This window comes from Phyllopteryx taeniolatus, chromosome 13 (genome assembly GCF_024500385.1).
Source record: "Phyllopteryx taeniolatus isolate TA_2022b chromosome 13, UOR_Ptae_1.2, whole genome shotgun sequence".
NCBI lineage: Eukaryota > Metazoa > Chordata > Actinopteri > Syngnathiformes > Syngnathidae > Phyllopteryx > Phyllopteryx taeniolatus.
The window spans coordinates 26,140,992-26,156,852 of record NC_084514.1 but is presented as its reverse complement, the minus strand read 5'-3'; the positions used below and the strand labels follow the sequence as shown (position 1 = coordinate 26,156,852).

At 41.8% G+C, this 15,861-nt stretch overlaps 1 protein-coding gene across 1 annotated transcript; it reads right to left on the bottom strand.

Annotated features, from left to right (window-relative positions):
• Positions 1-939: 939 nt before the first annotated feature.
• On the bottom strand, positions 940-3,863 carry gsc (goosecoid). The gene is made up of 3 exons (XM_061795908.1): positions 3,434-3,863; positions 2,133-2,392; positions 940-1,286 (listed from the first exon to the last, which is right to left on the bottom strand). The coding sequence occupies exons 1-3, from the start codon at positions 3,747-3,749 to the stop codon at positions 1,155-1,157; spliced, it is 708 nt and encodes a 235-aa protein (XP_061651892.1). The 5' UTR covers positions 3,750-3,863; the 3' UTR covers positions 940-1,154.
• Between the last annotated feature and the right edge of the window lie 11,998 nt (positions 3,864-15,861).

Sequence of the window (15,861 nt, the reverse complement as noted above, 5' to 3'; positions counted from 1 at the left end):
TGCAGCATTGAAGGCCCAAAAGGAGATTTTTTTTTTTTTGTGGGGGTGGGGGGGGACATTTCACATTTTCATATCATTTGCTCAATAACGATACAGATATGGCCCAACGAATTTCCTATTGAACATCAATTGATGAGTATTTGAATTATTGGCACTTGTTGGCCATCAAAATGTCCCAATTGTATCGAAGGAAAAAAAAAAAAGAGTTTTCAACTTTGAATGTCAAAATGTCTTTAACATTCCAGGTCCAAAATGAAGTTTCCTGTTTTGTAGAACATATTTTCTGAAGAGGCTCAATACATATTTGGATCTCGGACTTTTATGTGCATATATCCCTTTTGCATGAAAACGAACACAACTCCGTGTCAGTGTCCTTTTTTTTTGGAAATGTATTTGTTGACGATTGCCCAAAATTGGAAATCATCAGTAACCTTTTTGAAAATAGGACTTTAAGCGTGGCTCTTTGCGCACGGGAGACACTTACCAAAGCGGCATGATAAATTGCTAAACTGGACTTTTTTTTATTTTTTATTTTTTTTTAAGTGTCTTTACCGTTATTGATCAAATGATATGACCACATAGAACGCCGAGTAACACACCCACAAACATCCGGGTATCAAAGCAACTGACACAATATTTGGAATAAATCCCTCACTGCACCAGCAGCCATTTCTTTTGAAATTGTTTTCTAGATCCCCCAAAAGATATTCTCGTGTTCACCCACTTCAATCAGCCATGTGGGTGGCTATTTCATTTATGTTGTAATGTTTAATCGTCGTCCTAATAAGTATGGATTATTTATCTATTTATTTATTTATTTTTACAAAATGAATTCGGATCGATATATTGTGAAGCTCTTCGCAGCGTTTTTTTTTTTTTTTTTTTTTTTTTCCGCCGACAACTCCAGACAAATTTCATTGAGCGCAATCAACACACGGAATATTCCAAGATGGATCAAAAGGTGTCACGTGTGGCATCGTGACATGAACTCGAGTGTGTGTGGCCATTGCGCCTCTCCATTCTCTTAACATTCCAACTTAAATTAGATATAAATAGACAACGCATCATACAATGGGGATATGTACAGCCGTGCAACAGGGGGCCACCCGCCATCCGCCAGCACCAGCACCCACCCAACCGAACGTGGCGTAAACTCAGTCTGAGTCCGCTTCACTTTTGCTCTGCTCCGTTTTTTTGGGTTTGTTCCATTTCCGAGTGTTCTCTGACTCCTCCGACGACGACCTTTTCTGCCTCCTCCATTTGGCTCGTCTGTTTTTGAACCATACCTGAGAAGAAAGCACAGCTTCAATCAATCTTTCTTCTTCGGTGCCTTATGAGCAAAGTCTTTGCGGCATTCGTATGTTTGCTTCGACTCAAAACATCTCAGCACTTCAAGTCCGGAGACCAAATAGCAAATAGCTGCTTCAGGTGACTAAGAATACATTTTGGAGGCAAAATAAATGAGTATCTTACTTAACTATACATTAAAAAAAAAATAATCATTCGAACATGTTCATCGGTTGCACATAATGCAAATATGTTAAACTATCATCTAAAGTATAAGAGTGGAAATTGACGTGAAAAATGAAATCGTTTTTTTTTCATGCGCAAAAGGCCAATTTGTTTAACGAATGTGAATTTCGACTGTTGCTTATTCATTTACGAGCGTGTTATTCTTGTGATCAAGATTTCACTTGAAACGGGATTATGAGTGATCCCTCCAACCTTGCCCGTGTGCCTTTATTTTCGCTGTATGCAATATTCGAGAGAGTAAAAAAATAAAATAAAAAAAATTAAAAAAAACAACCGTGAATTCCGATTTTTGATTTGGAGTCAGCATATGCGTGTCATCGCTTTCGCCGCAGTATTTCACCGCTATGGGCTATTTTGGATTTGGATGCAGTCGCCGTTGAACTGTGTATGTACAACAGGTTTTTATTGTCTTGATGTTTGTTTTTAATCTGACGGTACATTTGAATGCATTCTTACGTTGCAAAACGCCAACATTGGTGCGCATTTCCCGTCACGCGATAATGGAATTTTGCCACTCGCAGATGATATAATATGCAGATTGCGGCATTCAAACGTAAATAAGTCCACGTGAAGATTGAAGGAAGCGTTGTTCTGCTGACCTCGACCTTCTCCTCCCGGAGGTGGACCTTGCGAGCGAGTTGTTCGCGGGTGCCTACATCGGGGTACTTGGTCTCCTGGAAGAGGCCCTCCAGAGCCTCCAGCTGCTCGTCGGTGAAGATGGTTCGGTGCCGCCGCTTCCTGCGGCAGTGCAGCTGGTTGAGCAGCTGCAGCTCGGTCCGCGAAAAGCCGCCCATGTTCACGTAGGACATCACGTGGTGCGGTACCGGTGCGACCAACACCGAGCCCGGACTGTCGTAGCCTGCGGGATGAAAAAGGCTGGGATTTTGCACAACGGGCCCATTTAAAATGGAACGATTTGGTCACCGGCTTCGACTAAATTCAAACAACCACCACCACCGCCGCCGCATTGTGTAGAATGTCACAAAAACGGAGAGAGCCTTTTGTTTCATTCTCGCTCGAACCACTTTGAAGCACTTTTCAATCATCCTGGAATTCCTTGACACTCCGGCGCAATGGCCCGCGCGAGCTGAGCTGCGTATGTTCCTCTGAGAGGGACCCCTTACCCTTCAAATCCCTAAATGCTTCACTTTTTTCCCCTTTCTCGTTTCACGCAAAATTGAATCCCCCGGCGGCTTTAATTGGCCACATTTTCAATCAATGCGCGCATGGTCATTGGAGAAAATCAATCGGGTCGCGGCCGATGAAAAGTGGCTTTGAAAGCGACGACATTTGAATGGAGCACTTTTCGGTGTTGATTTTGGTCCCAAAATATATCCGGGAGTCGGAAATAGAGAAAAAAAGAGAAGAGGACGTTTTCCGCAATCCAAACAATAATCATCATTCTATTCAAACAAAGGAAAATTGCTGTGCCTCGAGTCCGAAATTGGCCTTTTTCAAGGCTTCGTGGCGATCGATTTTCAAATCACGTCTAGTGTTCAAAGTGGGGCTCGTGGGCAGCCCCGTCCATTCTCAATGGGACTCAATCTAGTGTTGACAGGGAATTATTTAAAAGGGGGGGGGGGGGGGGGGAACAGTTTCTATTCGAGTCTGGCCGAGACGGACCTTTTGTTACCACATTTGTGCGGATACGTTAAACGGTGCCGGCTGAATATATATATAGCTATCTATCTATCTATCTATCTACCTATCTATCTATCTATCTATCTATCTATCTATCTATCTATCTATCTATCTATCTATCTATCTATCTATCTATCTATCTATCTATCTATCTATCTATCTATCTATCTATCTATATATATCTATCTATCTATACATAGCAGGGCCACAATGGCGACAATCTAGGGATGGCGAGAAAGCAGAGGTGCGAGCGTCGTACCTGGCGCGATGCAGGCGCTTTGCTGCGGGTTGAGGCCGTGCAATGCGCCGCAACACGGCGGCCCCGCGGCGCCTCGAACGTGCAGCTGTCCGTAGTAATAGCCGTTATATCCGAGCCCGGTTCCGTTCACCGACTGCACTCCGGGGGCGGGCGGGCCGCACGTGGCCGCGTACAATCCGTTGTAGTCTGCATATACACAGTCACGCAGGCCCCCGGCGGGCAGCGCGACCGGGCCGCTCCGGTGCAGCAGCAGCGGCTCCTTGCAGCTCGGCCGTCCGGACAGGATGCTGTCGATGCTGAACATCCCGGCGGGCATCGCGATGGCGCAGTCGCTGCAACTCGTCGAAAGAGCGATCGAAGAAAGGGGACGAAACACCTCAAGGTGCGCCCGCCGCGGTGAGTGCGGCAGTAACTTTTGCCCTTGTGGAGAAGGCAGCCTGTTGCTTTGAATGGGGCCATCCGCGAGAAGGGCAGACTTTATACTGCGGTGACGTCACGAAGGAGCGACGCCGGCGGGCGCTGCCGTTTGCGGCGTGAGCTGCGAACGGCCTGTGTATTCGCAATGAATTCAATTAAGGCGATCGGCAAAGTTGGGAGACAAACAACATGGCGGCAGACAACATCACAGGTGCCGGAACACGTCGAGATTTCAAGATGTTGCAACCTTTGTATTCATCGAGCGGATTGGAAGACATTTAATAGTAGGATGCGTTTTAATACACCCCCCCCCCCCCCCCCCCCCCCAAAAATGCACATGATGAAATGAAGCACTTTTTTTTTTTTTCAGTGCACATGACGCAAATGTTGCCAAATGCTTTATTGCAATTGCACGGAGGCTATGAAATTCAGCATTTGGCATTTGGCAACATTTGCGTCAACGCATTTGTACAAACTACTTAACGCTCCATTGTGACACTTGTATGTAACTCCAAATTGTGGCGGGGAGAAGCGGAGGTTTACATGCCTGCAGTGTGTTCCCGCTGAACACCAGGAGTTCCATTTTCTATTTGTATGATCAGAAATGGAAAGCAGGTAGAGTTCGCCCAATGCCGCGACGCCACGCACAGCGACATGAGCAAGCGAAATGAGCCTATTTGCATGTGTTCATGATCACCGTCGTATGTCCGGCTTCATATCGAAGGTTCATGTCATTATCCGTCCGCTCTCCTCTCTGCAGGGAGCCTACCAGAACATTTCCTCCTAACAGCAGCTCTCCTCCGCAGGTCACCGACACGGAACATTGCCCCCTGACTGCGCTAAGATAACGGCCCATTATCGCTTCTATTCAGCTCGGAAAAGGGAGCTTATTTACTCCAATCAACATAGACCGAGTGCTGCCTATGTGTGTGAGTGTGTGTGTGTGTGTGTTGCAGGAACGTGGATTTACAGTTCATTTGTTAATGCTCAATAACTGATTGGGGTCTTAACACACACAGCAGGCTGGCAGATAAATTGAAGATTCGAAATGTTGTTTCCAAGATTGCTGAAATCATCAAACATCCATCCATCCATCCATCGGCAACACCGCTTATCCCGGTTAGGGTCGCGGGGCGCCGGAGCCCGTCCCGGCTGAACTTCGGGCGCAGGGCGCGTAAAGACGCGGACAAGCGACCGTGACTTTTTTCCAAACATGTATATATCATATCAAATGTCCGCAATCAGTTATTATTTGAAAAAGATCAACACAAACAACATACAGTTTTCATTGCAGTTCTTTTTATTTTTATTTTTAAAATCTATTGCGTGATATTTCAACGTGAAGCAATTCGTATAAAGATGGAAAATAAGCGCCCGATTCCTTTCTGAATTCTTAAAATAATAACAATGCAATGAAGACACGTGATACATGTAGGACGTTGCTGAACAATTAATGCATTGCCACCCGCAATGATTTCCTTGCGATCCCTGTGTGAGGAAAACTTGAACACACAATACTTGTTTGTTCGAAATATAATCTTATATGGATATTTAAATCTTCATGATTATATGTGCATTTTTCACTCTGTCTTGACATACGAAATACTGCGTTATCACACGTTTTCTCTTTTATTGAATCATTCAACTCGTAATGAAACTGATTTAGCTATTTTGGCTTCAAAACGGATCCCTGCCGGATCCATTGCGATCCATCATTTGCAAATGTAAGAACCCCTTCAATTAATTTATTTACATATTAATGACACATGCATACAGTGCAAGCAATATCAGAGCATATAAATATGCTATAACATATGCTGAGCTTCTACCAGTGGCGTGCAAGTGGGGGCGGGGCGTGGGGGGGGGGGGGTCGTCGGTGGTGGCAGCACTTTAGGTGGGTGAATACAAGTGTCAGTCAGGTTGTAGATTGAAATGACAATGCTCAAAGCTGCAATATCAGATTCATCTCAGAGAACTTGGATGTGCTGGAGCCTATCGCAGCTGACCTCAGGGCAAAGGTGAGGTATTCCCTGGACTGATCGTATATATTAATAATAAGATCATTTATAATATATTTTCTAACCATTTTTACAGACAACAGATTTGAGATATGTTTTTGAAATGACCACTCATTGGTGGGATTACACTTGTTCCAGCATTTGTCACACACTGTAGTGCAGTAGCCGGGTTTACATACACAAAGTTCTGTCATTCTGACTGATTTCATTCCGATTGAAGATCTCTGGTCAGAACAGCCGTGTGAGGTGCACATCGATGCCAACGTCACGTCATTCATCGAGATGGAGGTCCGCTGTCTATTTAGCACAGACGAGGCAGAGCGTGCACAGACACAGCAAAGCACGGCACCATTCCGATTTATGGTTTACATGAAGAAAATGTACTTCTGATCGGAGGTTAGGGAAGGAATATTCCACCCTTGTGAAACTGAAAGAAATTCCATTCAGATTCGGCGGCCTGCCTATTCCGATTGAGGTTTTTATATGGAGCATTGTCATTCAGTTAGAACTTCTTAATCGATTATGATCGGAATAGAAGCCTCCATGTAAACCGCCCTAGTGATTGTCAGACTTTTTATATCAAGTACCACCTCAAAAAAAAGGTACACACTTAAAACATACTACATATTAAACCCTAAACTTTTTTTTTTTTTTTAACCCAATTTGGGTTATACTTAACGTAATTAAAGGTTGGGGTCAATTGGACCCCAACAACTGGACTATTCATTTGAACAAACTTTTTGGGTTAAATGAATAACCAAACTATTTGGATCAAAATAATCCCCAAAATTAGGTTATTCGATTACCCAACAATGGGGTAATCTGATGCAACAATTTGGTTACTCTCAGAAAAGAAACTCAAAAAATTGGATCCAACCACAAATTGGGTTGATAAATCAGCCATATAAGCCAATAAATGGTTAATTTGACTCAACAATTTGGTTAAGTTCAGAAAAATAATTCAGCAATTTTAACACAGGAAAAACAACCCAGGAATTGGGTTAATAAAATAACTCAACATTTTTTAGAGTGAGCTCTCCAATTACAACCAAAATAACCAACAAAAAATACTGTAAAAACAAGGGAGAGGTTTTATTACAAAAAGTATATTCAATATTATTGTAAGAAATTGTAACATTAAAAGGTAGACTTAAGCGGCACGGTGAATGACTGGTTAGAGCGTCTGCCTCACAGTTCTGAGGACCCGGGTTCAAATCCGGCCTTCCCTGTGTTAAGTTTGCATGTTCACCCCGTGCCTGCGTGGGTTTTCTCCGGGTAGTCAGGTTTCCTCCAACATCCCACAAACATGCCTGGTAGGTTAATCGAAGACTCTAAATTGCCCGTAGGTGTGAATGTGAGTGCGGATGGTATTTGTCTCTATGTGCCCTGCGATTGGCTGGCGACCAGTTCAGGGTGTATCCCGCCTCTCGCCCAGACTCAGCTGGGATAGGCTCCAGCACGCCCGTGACCATAATGAAGATGAAGATGAATGAAAAGTATACTTAAACAATGATTCAATTAAAATGTATTGCACATAAAAGTTAAATAACAATTGTACTGAAATAAATGTTTTAAAAAAAAAACAGTTCCTAATGATTAAATGCAAACGTATTGTACTGTATTCAAAAATGTACTTTGCTGGATTAAAAAAAGGTTTGACAAGATGTATGCACAGTTACACAATAAGCTTCATTCTGATATGTTTGATTGTATTGAATGTTTTAAATGTTTTACATTTTATTTGTATGTAATTCAGTAATTATTTAGCATACCACTAGAGGGAACCTGCGTACCTCTAGTGGTTCTTGTACTACACTTTGAGAATCACTGCTGTAGCATAGTGAAAGAAAGAAAGTTTCCCCTACACTTAGCAAAGGTGAGTACATGGACCACATTTAAAAACAAAAACACACAAGAGTCACTTTGTAGTGTTTTGCATCAACTTAGGTGGCCCTGTAGGCGCCCATTCTTGAGTCCCCCTCTGTACAATTCTACATTCTCATAAATAGGGGTGACAGTAATTGACAGTTTACATTATTCATTTTCTTTGCAATAATACCTGTAATAATCAGGCTAGGACACACTATTGTAACTACAGTATATGGGTAATTTTCATATAATTTGATCAATAACGGTGAAGACATGGCCCACTGAACTTCATTTTGAAAATCAACACATTTTACTGATATGAGTATTTGAATTATTGGCAGTTGTTATCCATCAAGAGGTAATACTGTCATTTTTTTCTAAGAATTATTTTTTTTTAATGCTAAAATATCTTTACCATTAGGTGTCTGAAATGAAATTTAAAGTCTTTCGACATGTTTTCAGAAAATGCTGATAAAATTTTTTGATATATAGGATTTTACTCATTGCTGTATATGCGGCGGCACGGTGGTTGACTGGTTAGAGCGTCTGCCTCACAGTTCTGAGGACCCGTGTTCAAATCCGGCCTTCCCTGTGTTGAGTTTGCATGTTCTCCCCGTGCCTGCGTGGGTTTTCTCCGGGTCGTCAGGTTTCCTCCCACATCCCACAAACATGCCTGGTAGGTTAATTGAAGACTCTAAATTGCCCGTAGGTGTGAATGTGAGTGCGAATGGTTGTTTGTTCGTATGTGCACTGCGATTGGCTGGCGACCGGTTCAGGGTGTATGCCGCCTCTTGCCCGCAGTCAGCTGAGATCAGTGGCAGCACGCCCGCGACCCACGTGAGGAGAAGCGGCTCACAAAATGGATGGATGGACGCTTTTTCCATGAAAACTAACACAAATGCATTTTCGTGCCTTCAGCATTCCTTTTTGATTCGTTTACAAGTGCTCTTTCTTTGTCACTCAAGCTGTCTTTACCATTAAGGCCGCTGAAGAGACCCTCATTATGTTGTTGCAATACATCAGAAGGATCTGTTATCTGAAGTGCCAGAATGTGGCAGCCATTTTGAATTAACACAATAGCAGGCAGCAAAATAAATGGTGTTATTTCTGAGATAGGAGTGAATATGTATGAATTTGTGGAAGTGTCGGAACGATTGCATGTCCTTACCGTTATTACAATTGTGTAAAGGCAGAGTCTAATGGGTTTAATGAGTGGTTCAGCTGATTTATGCGCTTGTATCTGCAGAGTTTGAAGGGCAACATGTAACTTGTGCAACTCTTCAGATTTTTTTTTTTAGCTGTTTCTCTTTACCGTTTACATTTACTCATATAAAACCATCTATCCATCCATTTTCAATAATCAATACAAGAAGGGTGGACTATTGAGACACCCAAAAGCCTTCAGCCAGCATCAAAGCAATAAGTCTGCAGAACTTGATAGCACAAAGGTTTTTAGAATATGTTGACAGTTAGAAAGACATCTTAGTGGCCAGTCAGTTTATTAAGCATAATAATCATTAAAAAAAAAACATTTCGGCAAAAAGTCTCTTACTGGAAAGACCGATAACAAATACTTCCAAGAAGAGTGCAAACCTATGATCTTATTTCAGGGTGGGAAGATTGTACCTGCTTGGGAGCATGCACTCAACCCCCATTACACGTCTAACACCGACCCCCCACCCCCCACCCCCCACCACAAAATACACACTCCCTTTGTCGAATCGACTTAAGATATTTTGGTTCGGTGTTAATGTGCTGTCATGTGTCTGAAATGGCCCAGCTGCTTTCTTTTAGCGTTCATCAATCATTCATTTTACCCAGCATCCATCAGGCAATCCTGGTAATTACTGATCACAGGTCAAGGGGTGGGATCAAGGAAACACACTCATACATATTGCCTGCCGTCTGACCGTGTGTCACGTCATGAATCAGAAACACATTGATACATTAGAGGGTCTGAAACATGCCCTGTATTCACATACTCTAGGTAATACTGCGCCGTTCGGATTGACAAGAAATTCAAATGAGCTCCAAGTTGTGCCAAGAGTTTAATGGAATCTATCACAACAAACCTGGCTGGTTTGCAGACAGTACAATTTACCCTCTTTTAACACTAGACTGGCTAGCACTTGAATATTTTTTGGGATACTGTACATATCTATTGTATATATTTTATCATATATTTTAGTCTCCCAAATTTTGCAATACACTCAACCCTGATTTTCGATAAAAATGATGAGGCTGTACATCAAATGCATTCCCATAATGTTGACACAGTTCTGTGAAGTTCTGCAAAGTTAAAATAATCTTGATCTCAGTAACCAGTGAGGGTGCTATCACAGGCACAAATCCACAAGTCCGTAAATACTTTTGATAAAGTACAAATATTGTGTAAACATTTAATATCACAGCAGAGACTATATTTTATGGTTTTCTGCGACATGTTGTAAAATACAAGCATGATAATTTTTTTAATTTACCCTTTATTTAACCAGGATTGACAAACTAATTCAAAAGAGTGTTCTTGCCAAAACAGCAACAACACAGTTTTAGAGTTACCACAGCAGCTATAAATGCATATAAAATAGTGGACCAATAAAAGCAATGTTTTCTACTGTAGTTGAGAATATAAAGCATTGGAAACTGTTGCAGATAACATTGTCCCCTACAATGTAATTATTGGCTTGTACTGATGAAAAAATTGTGATCGAGAAACTGGTAAAGTGCTGGTCAAATATTGTACTCAGCAAAACATTTTCAAGAAACAATAACACACCACAATAATGCCTCGTTTGTACCAAACGTATTGAATTGACCTTTGACTATGTTTTCGTTCATCCGGTATTGATTATCATTTCAAGTTAAACTAGTTCTTAAACAAGACAGAATAGTGAGATTTTGAAGAAGCTTGGTTGGAAACAATTCTTAATAAGAATGAAATCTGTTCTTCTGTGTTTTCAGTTGGAGTTGGTGATTGCTGGCAGAATGCAACAAGTTCATTTTTACATAAAACTATTAAAATTGACCTTCAAATATAATCTCCTTTTTTTTTTTTTTAACCTGAAGTATGGCGTCTTTCCATTATGAATTACTGCACATACAGGGCCTTAGTAATTTGCAGCCTGCCTCTTCTACCTTCTGAGGTCTGATGAATACCAAGTGTGATGGCATATAACCAAGACCCAGGGCAGCAGAGGAAGTGGAGCATGGAGTAGCTTGGAAACAGAACCAGATTGTTGAGCACTGGGAGGTATTACCCAGCCAGCACCTGGCCTGTATTGGTCCCACCCTTCTGTGAAAGTCAATCTAAAAACGTAACTATGTTAAGCTACTGGCTGGGGTTCTCATTTAATCCAATACAGGTGCCAAAATAATGAAAAATATGTGTTTGGGTCAGTAAGCAATAGCATTACACCTACAATATATACTCATTTGTGGTTTACAGCAGTAATTTACTCACAAGATACACACACACAAATCTCATCAGTAAGCAGTAGTATTACACATATATACTCATTTGTTGTTTACAGTAGTAATTGACTGAAAAATAAAATAAAAAAATGTCTGAGCAATGTAGATCCATGTTTGACCAAGCCAGAGAGCTGTAAATCTCCAGAGGTCTTAGCAGACTGACATAAGACAATTAACATGTGATCACTTTAGCCCCTCGTAAACTAAACTCATATAACAATGGTACCATTGTGTATTACAAATATTTTAACAGAGAATTCATCCTCAATATTCACTGATGACAGAGTGGAATTAGTTGCCGATCTATCCACACCAGCCACTCCCTATTGTGTAAGCAGTCTTAATCCTCCCTTTATATGGCTCGAGTATTAACTCCTGTGAAAAACACTCACACACGTTCTGTCAGCATGCACTGCCATGCGCGCATCAAATGTGCCATACCCTATTTGTTTCCAAGTTTCAATGTGGCATTGGGTAGCTTACAGTAAGTGGGGGACATTAAGTAGAAAACAATGTCCAGAATGCCAGTTTAATCAGAATCTTCGGAGTCAATCAACATTTCCAGTTAAACCAACCCGCCTTTTCCTTAACTATGAATCTAGCTTTTTATGTCTTAAGAAATGGGTTAAAGTACAATATACTGTCAATATAGCATCAAACACCTACACAGGGGGCTGGCAGTTCAGGGAGTCCATATTTCCAATCGCTTAATGTGCAGGGTCGCGCCGGCGAATCTTATTTTTATGCGATGGTCCGGTCTAATCGGGTTCGACTGCATCCCGCAGTGTGCGGCAGGCTAAAGAATCATTGAATTAAATATTCAAGCTGTGCATGATGCTACAGTTGCTTCAACTTTTTTTAAAATCTATTACAGTACATTTGTTAGGTACAGTTCAGTTATATTTAACTTTATATTCAATACATTTGAATTTAATATTTTATGTCTGATGTTTTCAAACATTTACATATTCTCCTGTATTTAAGCTTAGTGTTACTGTTCAAACTGTGCATTATGCTACCAGACAATATTAAATAAACCTCGGAATACAACCTCTGCCTCGATTTTTGGTGAACACTCAGGCCAACTACACTAATGTATTTTAATGTTCGTTATTACGGTGGTACTTGAAGAGAGAGGTTTGAGAACAAGGGTTAGGGTTCGCCCCCGAACGCTAAGTTAATTAACTCCCCGCCAGTCAAAGGATTGGACCTGCAGTGACGCCTCCACCCTGCTGATAGCTGCTACTTGGGAGTTGGAACAGGCAACAGCGACACCCACGGGCAAAGGAACGACACTACAGACAGGGGTTCATAAGACAGTCTGTGATTCGACTGGGAGTCAATATTTTAAGAACTTTAGATGAACGTCACTAGTGACTGTATTGCTGCAAACTTGAATGTCTTACGTCAAATCTGTTGTTAACTGAACCAGATGGAATGTCTCACCCCACGCCACAAATGTCACATGGAAAATAGTAATGTTCTCCACACCACACAACATTTGAAACATTCATTACAGGTATGAAAGAGAATGAACGTGGACCAATGCAGGGTGAGGAAATGGTCTCGTTATCTTAAATCCAATAATTAATATTTTTATTTCACTGGTTTTAAACCGGCGGCACGGTGGACGACAGGTTAGAGCGTCTGCCTCACAGTTATGAGGACCGGGGTTCAATCCCGTCGAATCCACCTGATCCCGGTGTGGACCGGGCCGAACACTCGGGAGCCTGACTCGCCTGCCTCAAACGTGTTCCAGACACGTAAGTCCAACATTGCGGTCTACTAAAAGTACAGATTAGTGCATATTTGGGTTTATATTAATGAGACCAGGAGTCCTCAGCTATACACATTCACTACACGCCCATTCTGCTCATCTCACGTCACAAATCCCTTCCTTCGCCAATGTTCATAGATATCTTGTTTGTCTGTGTTTTATCCTGTAGAAACCCCTTTTTATTATAAACTTTTCTATAAAATTCACCACTTGCATTGATTATATGTGTGTTTGGGTTCGGACCAAAACCGCTAGAAAGTCTAGAAGTTGCTAAAATGTAGCCACCTTCCGATAAGAGACTGATTAAAAAGGTTGTCGTTATTGCGCCTCAAGTTAAACTTGTAAAGATATGACGTGGTGCCCCTCATATCTATCAAATGTCTTGATTTATAACGCTGTAATTTAAAATTACGATAACCCGGAAGTGACGCAGGCGCCGCTTCCAACTCATCGTTTTCTTCTAAATTACGCACAATTTGATGTCCCCCAATAAACGCTTTCTAGTTGTCACCCCTTACTGAAATCCAAGCAAACAATCACTTACGTTTTACAGAAGTGAGAGAGGCAAAGAAGAAAAGGAAACCCAAATATCACAGCGTCACACTAGTTAATCTCCAATCCTCACGCACACAGATACATACAGTAGCCACAGCGAACAACAGATCTTCCTGTAATCAATCAAACAACGTACTTTCGTCTCTGGAACACTACACACATACCTGTACATAAATGTACCAACACAACAGTCATCAGTAGACCGCACAGTCACTCACACAAAGTCGTTTTTGTCCATAAGTTGAAAACACGTCTTGTCAGTCGGATAGTCTTGTCTTCGGTCTCAAATACCTTTATAGCTTTTGTCGTCATTTTGATTGCTGTAAAGCACTTGGTGTCACATTTTAATTTATGAAAGGGGCTATATGAATAAATGTGCTTTGATCATTTGATAGCATTTGAAACAAACATTGTTTCAATCAAGCGGCACGGTGGCTGACTGGTTAGAGCGTCAGCCTCAGAGTTCTGAGGACCTGGGTTCAATCCCAATCAAGTACTTACATTTTCAATTTATCTTTGTTATCCGTCGTCTTTTGTTGTCATGACAACAACAACAACAACAACAAAAAGAACATAAACTACAGCGCAGAGAGATCCAAATACAATGCTAATTCTGTCAATTTGGACTGATTTTGGAGAGGGGGAGAACATCTTTCTAATTCAAAGGGATCTATCAATTATACTTCATAGTTGCATACATTAACTCCATAAGTGTGTATATGAATGTCTGGTGGTGACTGTAAATTAAATAACTAGTCTCAGCGAAGCATTGTTATCAGTGCCAAGTGCGTCTTCATTTCAGAAAAATAAAACGAAACAGCAATGTTGGATGCGTGTGTGTTGTCTGTATATCACCAGTTAAGCGCTGCTCTGTCTTTGTGGCCGCCGGGAGTCGGCCAGAGGTCAGACAAACTGGGTCCCCTACCATCGAGCACCACCATGATTGCAAAACCCCTTTTTTTTTTTCTCCTTTGGACATTTTCTGATCCAATGTCTATCCAATGTCCCTTCTTTCCACAATGGAAGCATCTTTTGCACCCTCCGCATCCCCTCCCATGTTCAGCGCCCATCCTCAACCTCCTCAAATCTGGTTCAGCGTTGCTTTGCTATCCATGAGGCCGTCATCGAGTGCATCCCGCCAAGACCTGGCGGTGTCGGAGAGAAGCGGCTGCTCTTGTTGTGACACTGCAGCAGGCTGCGTGAGAATACAGTACACCATATGAAATGCTCAGATTTTCAGGAATTAAAAGTTTTCTTTACCGTAATTCTTTGTTTGGAGGGCAACAGGTCTGTTTGGATCCTGAGGTGATCGCCAACATCCAGAGCCCTGGCAGCCCCCTGTCCTTCAATTCTTTGGGTGGAGGCAGGACTCGTGCGTTGGTCCTTGATGATCAATTACTCCCCGGGTCCCCTGGATCGGCGACCAGTCCTAAGATCACACTTCTGACACCAACTGTTTTGGCAATTTTTTTCTGACAGAATAAGTGAGGAAGCAATCTTGTCTTTGTGGGTTTTTATTACAAGCAAAAAAGAAAAGTCTTTGCAAAGAGAGGAAAAGGTACCAGTCTTACTTTAGTAAAATCCAAACGAACAATTACCTCGGTTATACAGAAGTGAGTGAAAAAAAAACCTTCATTACATCGAAGTGAGAGAGACAGAGAAAGAAAACAAAATAATTATCTTCATAATTTTGGGGTGCTATAGGTTTTGTACATCTGAGAAAGCAGGTGAATGTCACGCTGTATTGCCAAAAGTATTCACTCACCTGCCTTGACTCACATATGAACTTAGCTGACTTCCAATTTCTAATCCATAGGGTTCAATATGACGTCGGTTCACCCTTTCCAGCTACAACAGCTTCAAATCTTCTGGGAAGGCTGCCCACAAGGTTCACAAGTGTATTTATAGGAATTTTTGAACATTCTTCCAGAAGTGCCTTTGTGGGGTCACACACTGATGTTGGATGAGAAGGCCTGGCTCTCAGTCTTCGCTCTAATTCATCCCAAAGGTGTTCTATTGGGTTGCAGGCCAGTCAAGTTCATCGACACCGAAATCTCCCATGTCTTTATGGTCCTTGCTTTGTGCACTGGTGCACAGCCATGTTAGAAATAGAAGAACTGTTCCCACAAAGTTGGGAGCATGGAATTGTCCAAAATATTGTCACCTTAGTTCCAGTTAAAGGAACTCAGCATACCAAGAGCTTTTGGACATTTGATTGCTCCCAACTTTGTGGCAACAGTTTGGGAATGGCCCCTTCCTGTTCCAACATGAAATCAGAATCAGAATCAGAATCATCTTTATTTGCCAAGTATGTCCAAAAC